Below are 14,233 nucleotides of genomic sequence, written 5' to 3'. Positions count from 1 at the left end.
ACTATTTTTGCAGTCTGAAATATTGAAAATGGATGAGCTAGTGAAATTCCAAACAGCACAAATTCTATTCAAAGCAAAAAATAAAGAACTGCCAGGTAATATTCAGAGTATGTTTTTTTTGAAAGAAGGAAGCTATAATTTAAGGGGTTTTTGTAACTTCAAAACAGGGAAGGTACGTACTACAAGAAAAAGCTTTTGTGTTTCTGTTCATGGGGTGAAACTATGGAACAGTCTGAATATGGAATTAAAGCAATGTCCAAACATAAAACAGTTCAAAAAGAGTTATAAAAATATGAGCTTCTCGAACTATAAAGAAAAGGAAAATATTGAAATTAAGTGAATGTCTCTATTTAAAAAAAAAAAAAAATAAAAAAAAAAATACAAAAATAAATAACAATTAAAAAAAAAAAAAAAATTCATGATGTAACATTATAGCATAAAGTAGATCAGAAATCTGTTCACTATTTCTATTACAAATTATATCAGTAAGGAAGCTGACTAAATATTAACTGATAATTTATGGCAACGGGGTGGGATTAAATAAGTGTTTACTTCTTCCCACTCCCTTTCAACATGTAAATTAATCAGAATGTTCTTTGGGGGTGTTTTTGTATGTATTTTGTATAGTGTATATATATATATATATTTTTTTCTCTCTCTCTTATTTTCTTTTCTAAATGTACCTGTATATTGTTCACATGTTGAAATAAAAATTACCAACCAACCAACCAATTTCCCAACAGGGGATTAATAAAGCATACATTAATTAAATGGAGTGTGCGCAGACAAACAAAAACATAAAACAAAATAAAGTCAGACCCGGGTCTTTTAAATATCAGTGTGAGTGAGCAGTTTATTGGTTAAATCAGTGCAGCGATCGATGTATAATTTGCAATTTGTCCTACCACAGTTCAGGCAAGCAGGCTGCAAGATTCAGTTGCATATGAGCTGTGGCTCGCTCCATTGCAATAAAGGAGCATCATTCTACTGTGGATTTCCAGAAGGTGTATGATATTTTCTGTGGACTCTCGGTTTTCTGATCTTCAGCTCAAAAAACCTGACCTAAAAGGGAGGTCAGAGTTACTTCACATGCACACGGACAATTATACATAAACATTTCTGCTTAAGGAAGAAAGCATGTACAAAATTAGGCTTAAACTTCATCCCCAAATCACTTCTGTATTCCTTTGTAAGTTCAAGTTCTGTTTCTAATTTGGTGTACAACTATCGAATTCATATATTTTATAATGCATATTAATCTGGTCCTTACCAATCATGAAATGAACTTAATTAGTTCCAAAGGTCTAATCCGTACTACTCCTATAAGGCAGCAGACTCGGTATACCCAGTCATTATACAAATTGATAATAGCAGTGGTTAACAGAATGCAAATATGTACTTAGCTTCCAAGCTAAAGCCACATAGAAAAAAGAGAGTACGAGTTTATATAGCAGCAGTTAGCGGCGTTAACATTTCAGCATGTTGGTTAGCAGCTGCAACTGTAAAGTCTACTCGCCAGTGCAAAGCACTTTGCATTCACAAGAAACAGCTTCAGCTTCACGCTTTTCAACCTCTTTTTCAACAGCAACAATGTTCCTCATATTTAGTAAGCAGCCTTACCAGCGTAACCAAACGGTAAACAGTTAAAGGCTGGAGAACAAATCCCATTGGTTGAAAATGAAATTGTCCATCAAGGTCAGAAAATAACAACTGTTAAACCAAATTGAATAAATAACAAAAATTAAATGTATTTCGCTTTCAACACAACAACTTTTACAGTCATCTAATTAGAATTTTGCTTTAGAGTTTGCAATACGTTACACCACATGAGTAGTAATTCTGACCAAAGGTTTCTACTTTTATCTGACTGTGACTGTGGGCTAAAACATCACCTGCATAAAGCAAATCTTGAGGCCACCAAATTGAGATTTTCCATTATTCCTATATAGTCTATAAAGGCTATGAATTGGTGACAAAGGGCAGCCCAGGTGGAGTCCAACATGCACCGGAAACAAATTTCCATCCATCCATTCGCTTCCACTTATCCTTTTCAGGGTCGCGGGGGGCGCTGGAGCCTATCCCAGCTGTCATAGGGCGAGAGGCGGGGTACACCCTGGACAGGTCGCCAGTCTGTCACAGGGCTAACACATAGAGACCGACAACCATTCGCGCTCACATTCACACCTATGGGCAATTTAGATTAATCAATTAACCTATCCCCACAAACTGCATGTCTTTGGACCGTGGGAGGAAGCCGGAGTCCCCGGAGGGAACCCACGCAAACATGGGGAGAACATGCAAACTCCACACAGAAAGACCGCTAGCCACCGTGCCACCATGCTGCCCGGAAACAAATTTATTAGTATAAAATCCAGAAAGCTACACACTGAGATTATTTTAAAGTAGCACATGCCACCCCATGTCACCACAGTAGATCTGTCCCCGCTGCCGGTAATGTGGCCCAAGCTCTCGCTGTGGGCATACAAAATATTCCATGGCAATGGGTCAGGCATCCCATACTGCTGAAGCCCTTTGTGCTTCGGTCTATCTCTGTTAATTCAGTGTAAACTGTAGGTGTCTTTCCACTGCGCTATATTTGTTCTTTTTAAAACAAACAACCCAAAATAATAATAATAATAATAATTTACTTTTGCAGGTGGTGCAATATCTAGCTGGGTGTGGGCTGCAGAGCTGTGTGATGCTGGTCCGTAAGGGATACCCTGACATTGGCTGGAACCCTGTGGAGGGGGAACGATACCTTGACTTCCTGCGCTTTGCTGTCTTCTGCAATGGTAAAAATGTAACCATATAACTGCAGTCAGATCATTTATTTTCCACTGGAATCTGTGTCTTGTGCAACCACAAACTTAGCAACTTGTCCCTGTTATGTGGCCAGGTGAAAGTGTGGAGGAGAATGCCAATGTTGTGGTAAGGCTCCTTATTCGTCGACCAGAATGTTTTGGCCCGGCTCTTCGAGGTGAAGGCGGTGACGGGTTATTGGCAGCAATGGAGGAGGCCATTAAAATCTCTCAGGATCCCTCCAGAGATGGTCCGTCTCCTATGTCTGAGAGCAGCAAGGCACTGTATGACAACACTTCTAACCTGATTACTTACATATACATATTAAAGTTCACACTGACAGAAATCAGTTGTACTGAAAAGGCAAGGATACATTTCCTTTATATTTATACAGCACCCATTCATAGCAGCAGTTATCTCCAGACACTCAAGATACCAGCTGTCAGATAATTCCCTATAAGCAGCACTTGGCGACACTGGCAAGGAAGACCTCACATTTAATAGGAAGTGCTCTATAGCACAATCATGTTGACTGTTTCCATTTGGTCTGCCTGGTAGACTAAATTCCTTATGAAGGTCTGTTCATGAACCTAAACTGCCAAGTCTAGACGGCTTGTCGACAACCTGTTAAATGTTCAGGGATTTTCTTAAGATCTAGAATTTGCTTCTGTTTCGGAAATTAGGGCATGCAAAATGCTTACTCATAACAATTATAATTTGTTGTCCAGATATATATTGCAGTAGTTATGAATGCCTGTCACAAAATCCCAGGGTTCAGTTGGATATGACTTTGAGCACACAATTTCCATTGGCACACCTTTTGGTAACTTCCTAAACTACATGTCGTATTTCCGGTACTAACAATATTCAAGCAGATTATCTCTTCCTGTGTTTTCCATTTAGAAAAGAACGATTTCAGACAAACATCAGCCTGAATCAATTATCCTGAGTTCATGAGTAACTACAGTACAAGCACAGGGTGGGAAATGAGCATAACAGGTCAGAAGAAAATGGTCTAAAGTATTTAGGGGCATTTAATATGAGAGTGTGTCTCTGTGTGTCTGTGTGTAGCAGTGACATGCCAGGGGAAGAGGAAGATGATACTATTCACATGGGAAATGCCATCATGACCTTCTACGCTGCTCTCATTGACCTGCTGGGCCGCTGTGCTCCAGAGATGCATGTGAGTTACTTTGCACTGTACACATGCGTTTGTTCAGCTGTCTCTGTGATGTCTATGTCGTCCTGGTCCTGGTCAATGACCTATTTCTACAGGGTCCTATTGTGGAAAATGCCTTAGGAAATGTTTGAGGAGAGATGTTTTCTTCCGACTTCATTTGCATGTAAACCATCGTGTCTGAATAGCTGACTGCGTTCACAAAACAGATTAAAAATGTGCTCCACATGTCTCTTTAGTGAGCATAATGTTTTTTCAAAGTCTCTTTTGAGTAGCTGTAGTTGTTGTTTGCAGATATTGTTAGCTCCCACATGCACAATGACTTTTCGATTGCCCGGAAGCAAGAATGCCAGTAGCTTTATCCTCTACAATAGCTACAATAGATCAGATAATAGCTCCCAGGTAAGAGGGGTTTGTGACTGAGCTTGTTTTAATATTTTGGATTATTGAGTAACCGATAATGAGAGTTGTCGCCGGCCGTATGTGTGGTCTTATGGGCTTCGAGCTGGCTGGGCTTGAAGTGGAGTACCAGCGATTCAAAGTACACAACTCCTACATGCAGCCTTACGTATATAGTGCACTCACTTAAGCCCTACCTCTTTTCTATTAGCTGATCCATGCTGGTAAAGGTGAAGCTATCCGTATCAGAGCCATTTTGAGGTCTCTTATTCCTATTGAAGACTTGGTGGGAGTCATCAGTATTCCATTCTCTATGCCTAACCTGGCTAAAGGTAAGAAAGTCATCTGACATGATGAGATCTAATCCAGTAATGTAATAACAGTAACTGATCCTGTAATATCAGCAATCAAGAATTGAATTGTGTTGGTGTGCATGCACAGATGGGTTGGTTGTGGAGCCGGACATGTCAGCAGGTTTCTGCCCAGACCACAAAGCAGCCATGGTGCTGTTCCTGGACCGTGTCTATGGTATAGAAGACCAGAATTTTCTTCTCCACCTTTTGGAGGTTGGGTTCTTACCAGACCTGAGGTCTGCTGCCTCTCTGGACACTGTAAGTTCCTGTCTGTGTGTATGCATCTTTTCTTTCTCTTCAGGAACAGAAATACGAACTTGACAAAAAGACAGAAAGGTAAACTAACAAGGAGTCAAGACTGAACCACAAACAAAAACCAGGGAGCCAGCAATAAACAGGGAAACCAACAACAGAAGGATAAATGTCAAACAAAAAAAGAGAACCAAAATACAAAGTTAATCACTACTAAAAAACAGAAAAACTCCAGAAAAAGCCCATAGGTCCAGGGCCCAGGGAACATGACACTTGGCCTTGTTTCACTTGTGAGACAACCTGTTAGACTTTGATATTGTTTCTTACTGGTAGATAGCTTGGCACAAATACACGTTTTATTCACTGTGTATAATATTCCCCCAGAGGTATAAAAACATATGTACATGCCACACATGTAGTTTCTCTATTACATTGTTATTGTTTCTCTCTCCTTCTTTGTGTTAGGTTGCTCTGAGTGCCACAGACATGGCACTGGCACTCAACAGGTATCTGTGTACAGCAGTGCTGCCTCTCCTGACTAAATGTGCGCCACTGTTTGCGGGGACGGAGCCGTTCGCCTCACTAATTGACTCCCTGCTTCATACGGTTTATCGCCTGTCCAAAGGCTGCTGCCTCACCAAAGCTCAGAGGGACTCCATAGAGGAGTGTCTGCTTGCTGTTTGTGGGTAAGATGAAGACATACATGTACATATGAGTCAGAGTACAAGACATGATAACCTTTAATGAGTATTTATGATTTAGTTTACCTTTTTTTAAAAGCACATGCTATAGATCATGTGTTTGACTCTTGATCAGAGATGGTACATTCCACTAACGTATGGATTCCTTTTAATGTACAGTAAGCTAAGGCCTTCAATGATGCAGCACCTACTCAGGAGGCTGGTGTTTGATGTTCCTCTACTTAATGAGCACACCAAGATGCCTCTGAAGGTGAGAAATGAAGTCAAAAACAAAGTTTGCATGTGTAGGAATCAGTGTTCAGGTTATTGTTAAAAAATTTATAATTTATTACACCTTACTTTTTAGTTTTTGTTACTTAATTATTCCCCGAAGAATGCAATTACTACTCATTACATTACATTTGCAGTACACTATAACATGGCCAAAGATGCATTGTCACATAATTACCACTCAGCTGTGTGTATGTTTTACATACAGTGGGGAACATTCATTAATATGCCAAAAGGTTGATTCAGTTCCATTGATCAACAACTACTGATCAAAGCTCATTGATCAATGGCCATGAGTACCATTCACAGAGAGTTGAGGAATGGCTGCAATCACAGCATTGTACGATCGTGATAGATGTACCCTTAGGCCCCCCTCCTCGATTCAGAGATGGTCTTTTCATGTAAATGACCTGCTTGATTCCTTGGGTGGCTGTAGCTCAGGAGGTAGAGCGGGTCACCTACTGATTGGAAGGTTGGTGGTTCGATTCCTGGCTCCAGTCTGCATGTCTTGGGCAAGATACTAACCCCAGGTTGTTGTCCGATGTATCCATTGGAGTGTGACTCTGTGTGAATGTAGTTAGAAAAGTGCTCAGTATAGAGATTGAGTGAATGTTGTACAGAGCGCTTTGAGTACTCCAGGAGAGTAGAAACGCGCTATATAAGAATCAGTCAATTTCCCACTTGATTGGTCATTGTTCATTGTTGCTGGTTTCAGTCATTATGTAAATGTTTATCAGGTTGGGGAAACCTGCAGTCAGCTGAGACTGAAGAAGTCACTTTGATGATGATGTTTGTCCCACTGAAAATGCCCAGATGAAGCATAGAAATGTTCTTACCCAGTGCAAAAAAAAAGTATACACAAAATTACCATTAGATTTATAAAATATGCGCACTAGTCAGTATTACCACCTTACCACCTCTGGTACATTAGTGAATCGTATCAGTCTAATTTGTGCTCAGTGACTCTATACTGCTGTGCGCCCATTTACCATGCTCTGGCATTTTCATCCTGCTTTCACACAAACTAAAGTCAAGTGATAGTAGTTTTTGTCTGTTTGCCCTTTGTGGAAAAACTGTAAAATCCGTGAAACACAAATAACAGTATAATTGTATGCTTAGTAACTAATGTTGTTACTGATTTAGTGCATTAAGATGTTATGGGAAAATATGATTGAATTACAGTAACACCTTACTTACTCATCTGGCTTTAGTCATATATTGACTAGTGATTAATGTGTTTTTGACTTCTCAGCTGTTGACCAATCACTACGAGCGTTGCTGGAAGTACTACTGTTTGGCTGGAGGTTGGGGCAATTTTGGAGTAGCATCAGATGAAGAGCTGCACCTCTCTAGGAAAATGTTCTGGGGAATATTTGATGCCCTGTCCCACAAGGTGAGGCTCGTCTAGTAGTAGCTCAAAGAATGCATATAGGTTAGTGTCGCACTTCTATGGACAAGCATAACAAGGCCATTCTTCCCACTCACTCTTCTCCGAGTTTTACCGTCTTTGCCTACTATCAGCAAGACGATAGAGTCCATAGATGGTGCGTACACCAACCAATGATTCCAAAAGAATGTTGGGCCTCTCATTAGGCACATTAGCACAAACACCAATCAGGAACCGTTCTCTGACCCGAAGGTACGGGGAAGCATCCCTCTCGTCCTCCAAGCCCATTGGGAAAGAGGAGGCAGGGAGCAAGGGAGACAAGTATACCCACTCCTGCCTGTCTCTTCCCCCTATGTTTCCCTAATTTTCGCTGGATAGATAAATTTAATAAAACTAATAATTTATTCGCTGTGCCTGCTTTGGAATTCTCTATTTCAATCCTCACTTCACCCTCATGACAGATTCTGAATCTTCCCCAAGTTTATTTGCTTTAAACAAACGAGAAACAGACAGCCTTCAATGTTCACAATAATGTATGAAGCAACACACTTACATACTGTGTATGTGTTGTAATGTAGCAGTACGACCAGGAGCTATTTAAACTGGCGCTGCCATGTCTTAGTGCTGTGGCTGGAGCTCTTCCTCCAGAGTATATGGAGTCCAACTACATGGCCATGATGGAGAAACAGTCGTCTATGGACTCAGAAGGAAACTTCACACCACAGCCTGCAGACACCACCAAGTATGTACATCTTTTTCTTCTTTGTAACATGTTTACTTGTTTGGCTTACAGTCAGGTTAGAATGTTGTGGACAATGATACATGTCTTGTTGTTTTGCCTCTGTATACAACATGATGGATTTTAAATCAAACAATCATCATGAAGTAGAGACTTTCAGCTTTAATTCAAGGAGGTTAACAAAAGTATTGCATTAACTGTTCAAAGCCATTTTTATGCAGATTCCCCCATTTTTAAAGGAGCAAAATTAACTGGACAAATGACTGATAAGTAGTTTCATAGCAAAGTGAGGCCTGTTTCATTATTATTTCATGAAAAATTAATCAGAGAAAATATCTGCATTTGATTCCAGATGTTGCATTTGGTAGCCACGACCAATGGTAAATAGTAAATGGACTGATATGTCTGTGGTCTTCTACTCTGAATAAGCCACTTCAAACTTGCTCACACACACATTATTTATCTAATATTCTTTATTTAAGAAACACATACATGCTTACACTTTACTAGAGTTCAGTATCCCCCCCAAGCACATCCAAATATGAGGATCCAGGGATTGATTTGGGTAGCAAACTTATATTTGGTGATAACAGGGACTCTGTAATTTCTAAATCGGCAGTGTCCAAGTTAGTATTAATAGTGAATATCTACCAAACAGGACTTCAGGTTGAAAAACTAAAATAAACATATGAGAGAGATAGGAACAATTTTAGGAGTGGGGAAAACAACAATCTTTTACATTATTAAAAAGAAGGAATTCACTGGTTAGCTAAGCAACACTAAAAGTGTATGATCACAGAATTTTTTCTGGGTTAGGACAAAAACCCTCGAAGACGTGAGGTACAGATACAGCCACTTAAAACAACCACCTCGTTTCTGACAGGGCCATGACAGATACCTGGTGGATTCCTGACTGATGGCTGGTTGATCTGTGACTGTAACAATATTCCTTGCCTGTGACGTGTAAAATGCGAAAAGAAATGTTAACGCTCCCAAGCAGCCTTTATAAAAAACAGTGTAATGTCTTGTGCATCATCCAGGGGGTGCAGTGCTAATGGAAGTTCATTCATTTACAGATTTCTACACATATTCCTTTTTTTTTTTTTTACATTGATCAGGGGTTCTATGAATATAACAACAGAGTTTGTGCACACTGAACAAGCAAGATACAAAGCAAAAAGTGGTGCTTGCATTCTTTGGTTATTCCTCAGTAATGTTACTGGGCATGAAAGCATGGTACTACAATGTCTTTTTTAAATTAAAACATGAAAATCAAATTTTAAACAAAAATTGATGATTGCTTGGTCCTGTAAGAGAAAAGTATATTTTTAGCGATACAAAAGGTCAGACTCAGAGCACCATGACAGCAACAACAATGTATGTGCTTGTCATGATGAAATATGTTGGTCTCTGTTCTAAATTTTTAGGCGGCAGTGAAACACTACCATACTGCAGGAGAGGGAAGCTTTGGTACTGCCGTTGCATCTACTGTACATGTGTGGGCATTCCAGCCATGCCAATTACTGTATGCATTGGCTTTGCTAATAAACGAACAGTCATAGCGGCATCACAGTCATGGATAGTTACATTCGACAGTACTCAAAGCACAAAGTTGCCTTCTGCTAATATTTGTACATCACATTTGTCTGACTCCTGACTATAACATTACCCCGTGAAATGGACACTCCAAATGCAACAACAGAGACGGTGCCTGTCACTCAAAGTGTCTAACCTTTGGGTTACTAAATCAATGCAGTAGTTCATTTTAAATTTTAATTTAAACACTCCTCAAATGCACAACAATATGTATGTGTGTGTGTTTTCCTGCCAGAAATATTTGGCGGTTTGTTCAAAATATTTTTGATGGTTAATAAGGTCAGTGAACTGCTGCTGTAGGAGAGAACCAGGAGGTTCTGGCACTGTGCTTAAAACTATTGGTAATTCTTGCCAGTTAAGCTTTCCCAATAAATGAACAGTCATAACGGTAATGATCACAGTCCTGGCTGCTTATTCAAGCTGTCTGTCACTAATCTTGGTATTTAGAATAGAATAGAATAGAATAATCCTTTAATTGTCCCACAAGGGGAAATTTGGTATTTTCACCTTTGTAATTCGTTTCAACACTCTGGTTCAAAAATGTTTGCACTGTGAAAGGGACACTCCAAATCCAATAAATACTACACGTCCCACAAATAAGTGTCCAACCTGCAGCATGTATTTATTTAGTTATAGGTGGGAAAACTCCACCTGCTACAGGTAGGACAGAATTAACAGTTATTAGTGTTCAACCTGGTCTTAATGAGCGATTATACATCATCATCATATGACCCTCAACCTGGATGTAGAGAATAAACCACACACAATATATTGGAAAGGAGTGTCGGAATCCTGACAATGAAACAAACAAACACTTTAATAGCACAATTTGTTAAATATGTTACGTAGATCTCTTAACAGTAGTTTTACTAATAATGTATGGATCGCATCATTTTAAAATGCAGCAAGTTGCCTGCTGTGAACCACCTTTATTTTACTCTCCTTCCGCGCTCTGCACATCTGATAAATCGTTGCAGGACTTTTACAGACAGGTAAGAGAGGGCAGACTCTCATTAGCATCACAGTGGATTCTTTTGTCACACATCAGGTTCAAACAGCTCTCCGACCCCCCCACAGAAGGCCAACAACTTCCAAACCCCAGCCCAGACATCCTCTCTATGCCGTCTTTAACACTTGTAAATGGTATTCCAGGAATCATTGACAGGAACACTGTTATAAAAACAGTCATTGTCTTTGTATTTTCTCGAACCCCATCTCTGCCTGTCTATAAAACTATCTTACTGAATGTCATTAATGTGTTTTCTCCTTTAATAAAAAAATAATTACAGAAGATTTTTTGATTTTTACATTGCTGTTAAAAATCCCATTTTTAAAAGTATCAGAGTTTGTTACTAAAACTGGTGTTAATACACCTACAAACTTTGTGACATCATGGTGAATTCATAACAGCGTGTAACTTAAAAATATGCAGAAATAATTTTTACTTCATGGAATGACCTGACAGGTCAGAATATGCCTGTTCAGTTTATTGAGGCTGCTCAGTCCAGAAACAGTTTTCGGCACAGAGCTGCATTCATGAAAACTCCGTCTTTTTTTTTAATCTCGGGAGAGCACGTACTCTCCTCCTCGAAACAAATCGAAGGTTTCAACAGAAACAACACAAACTGAATATCAAGTAGGAAAACCCTAAATTTATGGAATTCACATAGTAGCATAGACTGTTTTTTTTTTTGGTACTCTTCTAATGTCCACCATGAGGTTTCTTCATTTGTTTGTTCACGTTTCTAAAGACACAGCCCAGCTTCCATAAAACCAGCCCAAACAGCTGATACGTTGCACACCTGCACATCTGTCAAGCTGACACTGGCCAAATACACTTTCATTTGGGTTAAAAAAACATTACCCTCTAAAGTACGAAGACAGGACTTAAAATGATTCAAAAAGCAGCCAATGTCCAAAGAACAACTTTGAAGTTTTACCAGTCTCAGAAGTAACCTCCACATCTGGTTTGGGATCTATGAAGAAGCTTGTGTGCAAGAATATTATTTTTCTGTATTTAATTTTTTAAAAATTGTTTCTATTAAATCAGTTTGAAATGGATGAACGAAGAACTGTTTACTGGAAATAGTTTTGGTGATTTGCAGTGTAAAATGACTGAATGGTCAAACTAACTGTAAAGTTTGATCCATTTATTTAACATTTTCAAAACTTAACTTTAAGTTTTTATACTATTAAGGGTTGAAGAGGTCTCCAACAAACATCACGGAAAGAATGTGAAATTCAACTGAGTTTTGTTTAATAGCTCCAAATCAAACCAGTGGCCTTAATGTGCTTCATACTATAAAGCCAAGGCCCTGAGCAGTGTTATGGTATGTGTGTGGACTGGTCACAGCTGGATCACTAGTGCCAACCGATAGTTAACTGATAGTGTAGCGTTGACTGCTGAGAGACGTAGCAGGATAAATTCCCAAGTGTACAATCTGGTGATTAACACATTTGAAATGATAAAAAAAAGTTATGAGCATAACTGTATATTTTATATTTAGTCTTTGATGCAGGACTCCATAATGCTCCACTGAAGTGCCTACAGTCATTTCCTGACACTGGACACTGATACAAACCCAGATGCAGATTTCTATTTTCTGTTTCTAATGGAATTGTTTGGTTTTTCTCGCTTTGCCAGTGTGACTGTTCCAGAGAAACTGGATTATTTTATAACCAGATATGCAGAGCACATCCATGAGAAGTGGTGTATAGAAAAGGTATGTATGATTTTTATTCTTGTTCTGTGTTGTATTTCCTGGTCTGACTGTTTTTTCCCCTCACCATGACGACAAAAACAGTGTGGTTATCAACACTCTTTCACAGTAACTGATAACAAATGGACCCAGTGATTACACGTAGAAGAACTCAACCCACTAGTGATGCGCAAATCATGACCGAATCGTTCAATACTCGAGAATCACTTTACTGACTCATGAATCATGATTCACAAGCCCAACTGACTCACTGACTCATCCCTGTTGCTGTTAGCAGCAATATATCTAGCTTATAGTTAAAATTGTGGAGAAAAACACAACATCCAGTATCTTAACAAAAACATTTCTGCTCTGAACTGGAAGAAAAAACCCTGAGCAGAAGCTCACATCAAGACAATAGCTCCTCGGTTCACAGTAGCATCGCTCTGCTAACATGCTAACAGCACATTTGAGCTACTCAACCCCTCCTTTCCTGCGCTGAATCGTAGACCGAACGAATCACTCACTCACTCACTCACTCACTCACTCACTCACTCACTCACCCCCTCCCTCCTGTGCTGAATCATAGAGCGAGCGAATCACTCAGGACTCGCTCACCCCCTCCTTCCTGTGCTGAATCATAGAGTGAGCGAATCACTCAGGACTCGCTCACCCCCTCCCTCCTGTGCTGAATTGTAGAGCGAACGAATCACTCACTCACTCACTCACCCCCTCCCTCCTGTGCTGAATCATAGAGCGAATGAATCACTCAGGACTCGCTCACCCCCTCCCTCCTGTGCTGAATCGTGGCGTGGCGAATCACTCGACTCGCTCACCCCTCCCTCCTGTGCTAAATCATAGAGCGAACGAATCACTCACTCACTCACTCACCCCTCCCTCCTGTGCTGAATCATAGAGCGAACGAATCACTCACTCACTCACTCACCCCTCCCTCCTGTGCTGAATCGTGGCGTGGCGAATCACTCGACTCGCTCACCCCTCCCTCCTGTGCTAAATCATAGAGCGAACGAATCACTCACTCACTCACTCACCCCTCCCTCCTGTGCTGAATCATAGAGCGAACGAATCACTCACTCACTCACTCACCCCCTCCCTCCTGTGCTGAATCATAGAGCGAACGAATCACTCAGGACTCGCTCACCCCCTCCCTCCTGTGCTGAACCGTGGCGTGGCGAATCACTCGACTCGCTCACCCCTCCTCCTGTGCTAAATCATAGAGCGAACGAATCACTCACTCACTCACCCCCTCCCTCCTGTGCTGAATCATAAGCGTGAGCGAATCACTCAGGACTCGCTCACCCCTCCCTCCTGGCTCACAGCTTCTTCTTCTTCTTGGTTGGCAACCAATGTTAAGGCGCATTACCGCCCCCTGGCTCACAGCTCAGTGGACATTTAGATGAGAAAATATATATTTGACACATTTAAGGAAAATACTAATAAAATAAAAATAAACAAAATAAATGTTTCCTTTAGAAATTTTTTTGCTCTTTTTTGCTCTATAAAATAGTTGTTTTCTTTTAGAATCACTCATCTTAGCAGTAGGATTTACATGAAAAGAAAGAAAGAAATTATGTTTGAGTGAAAATGTACATTTTATGCACTCTCTTCAACTGACTCAGTGAATCAAATGACTCAAAAAACCCGACTCACTTTGGTGAGTGACTCATTAAAATGCGATTCAGTAAAAAGAATCAAATTTACCATCACTACAACCCACAGCTATAATATATAAAACATTCTGTTACATATGTATCTTGTTTGGCGAACTTTACGGTATACTATATTTTACGCCAATGATTGACATATATGTCAATATACCATCTTACTCTGCTGATACTTT

At 40.0% G+C, this 14,233-nt stretch overlaps 1 protein-coding gene across 1 annotated transcript in view; it reads left to right on the top strand.

The window, feature by feature from the left end:
* The window catches only part of ryr2a (ryanodine receptor 2a (cardiac)), a 268,931-nt gene that overhangs the window by 158,782 nt on the left and 95,916 nt on the right, over positions 1 to 14,233 (top strand). Inside the window, 10 exon segments of the mRNA XM_039616258.1 lie at positions 2,657 to 2,792; positions 2,897 to 3,083; positions 3,874 to 3,982; positions 4,587 to 4,707; positions 4,817 to 4,986; positions 5,446 to 5,666; positions 5,841 to 5,931; positions 7,204 to 7,344; positions 7,917 to 8,080; positions 12,318 to 12,396. Of these exon segments, the coding sequence (XP_039472192.1) occupies positions 2,657 to 2,792; positions 2,897 to 3,083; positions 3,874 to 3,982; positions 4,587 to 4,707; positions 4,817 to 4,986; positions 5,446 to 5,666; positions 5,841 to 5,931; positions 7,204 to 7,344; positions 7,917 to 8,080; positions 12,318 to 12,396 (1,419 nt within the window).

Source organism: Oreochromis aureus, linkage group 8, assembly GCF_013358895.1.
Source record: "Oreochromis aureus strain Israel breed Guangdong linkage group 8, ZZ_aureus, whole genome shotgun sequence".
NCBI classification, from domain to species: domain Eukaryota; kingdom Metazoa; phylum Chordata; class Actinopteri; order Cichliformes; family Cichlidae; genus Oreochromis; species Oreochromis aureus.
This window is presented reverse-complemented; position numbering and strand designations above follow the sequence as displayed.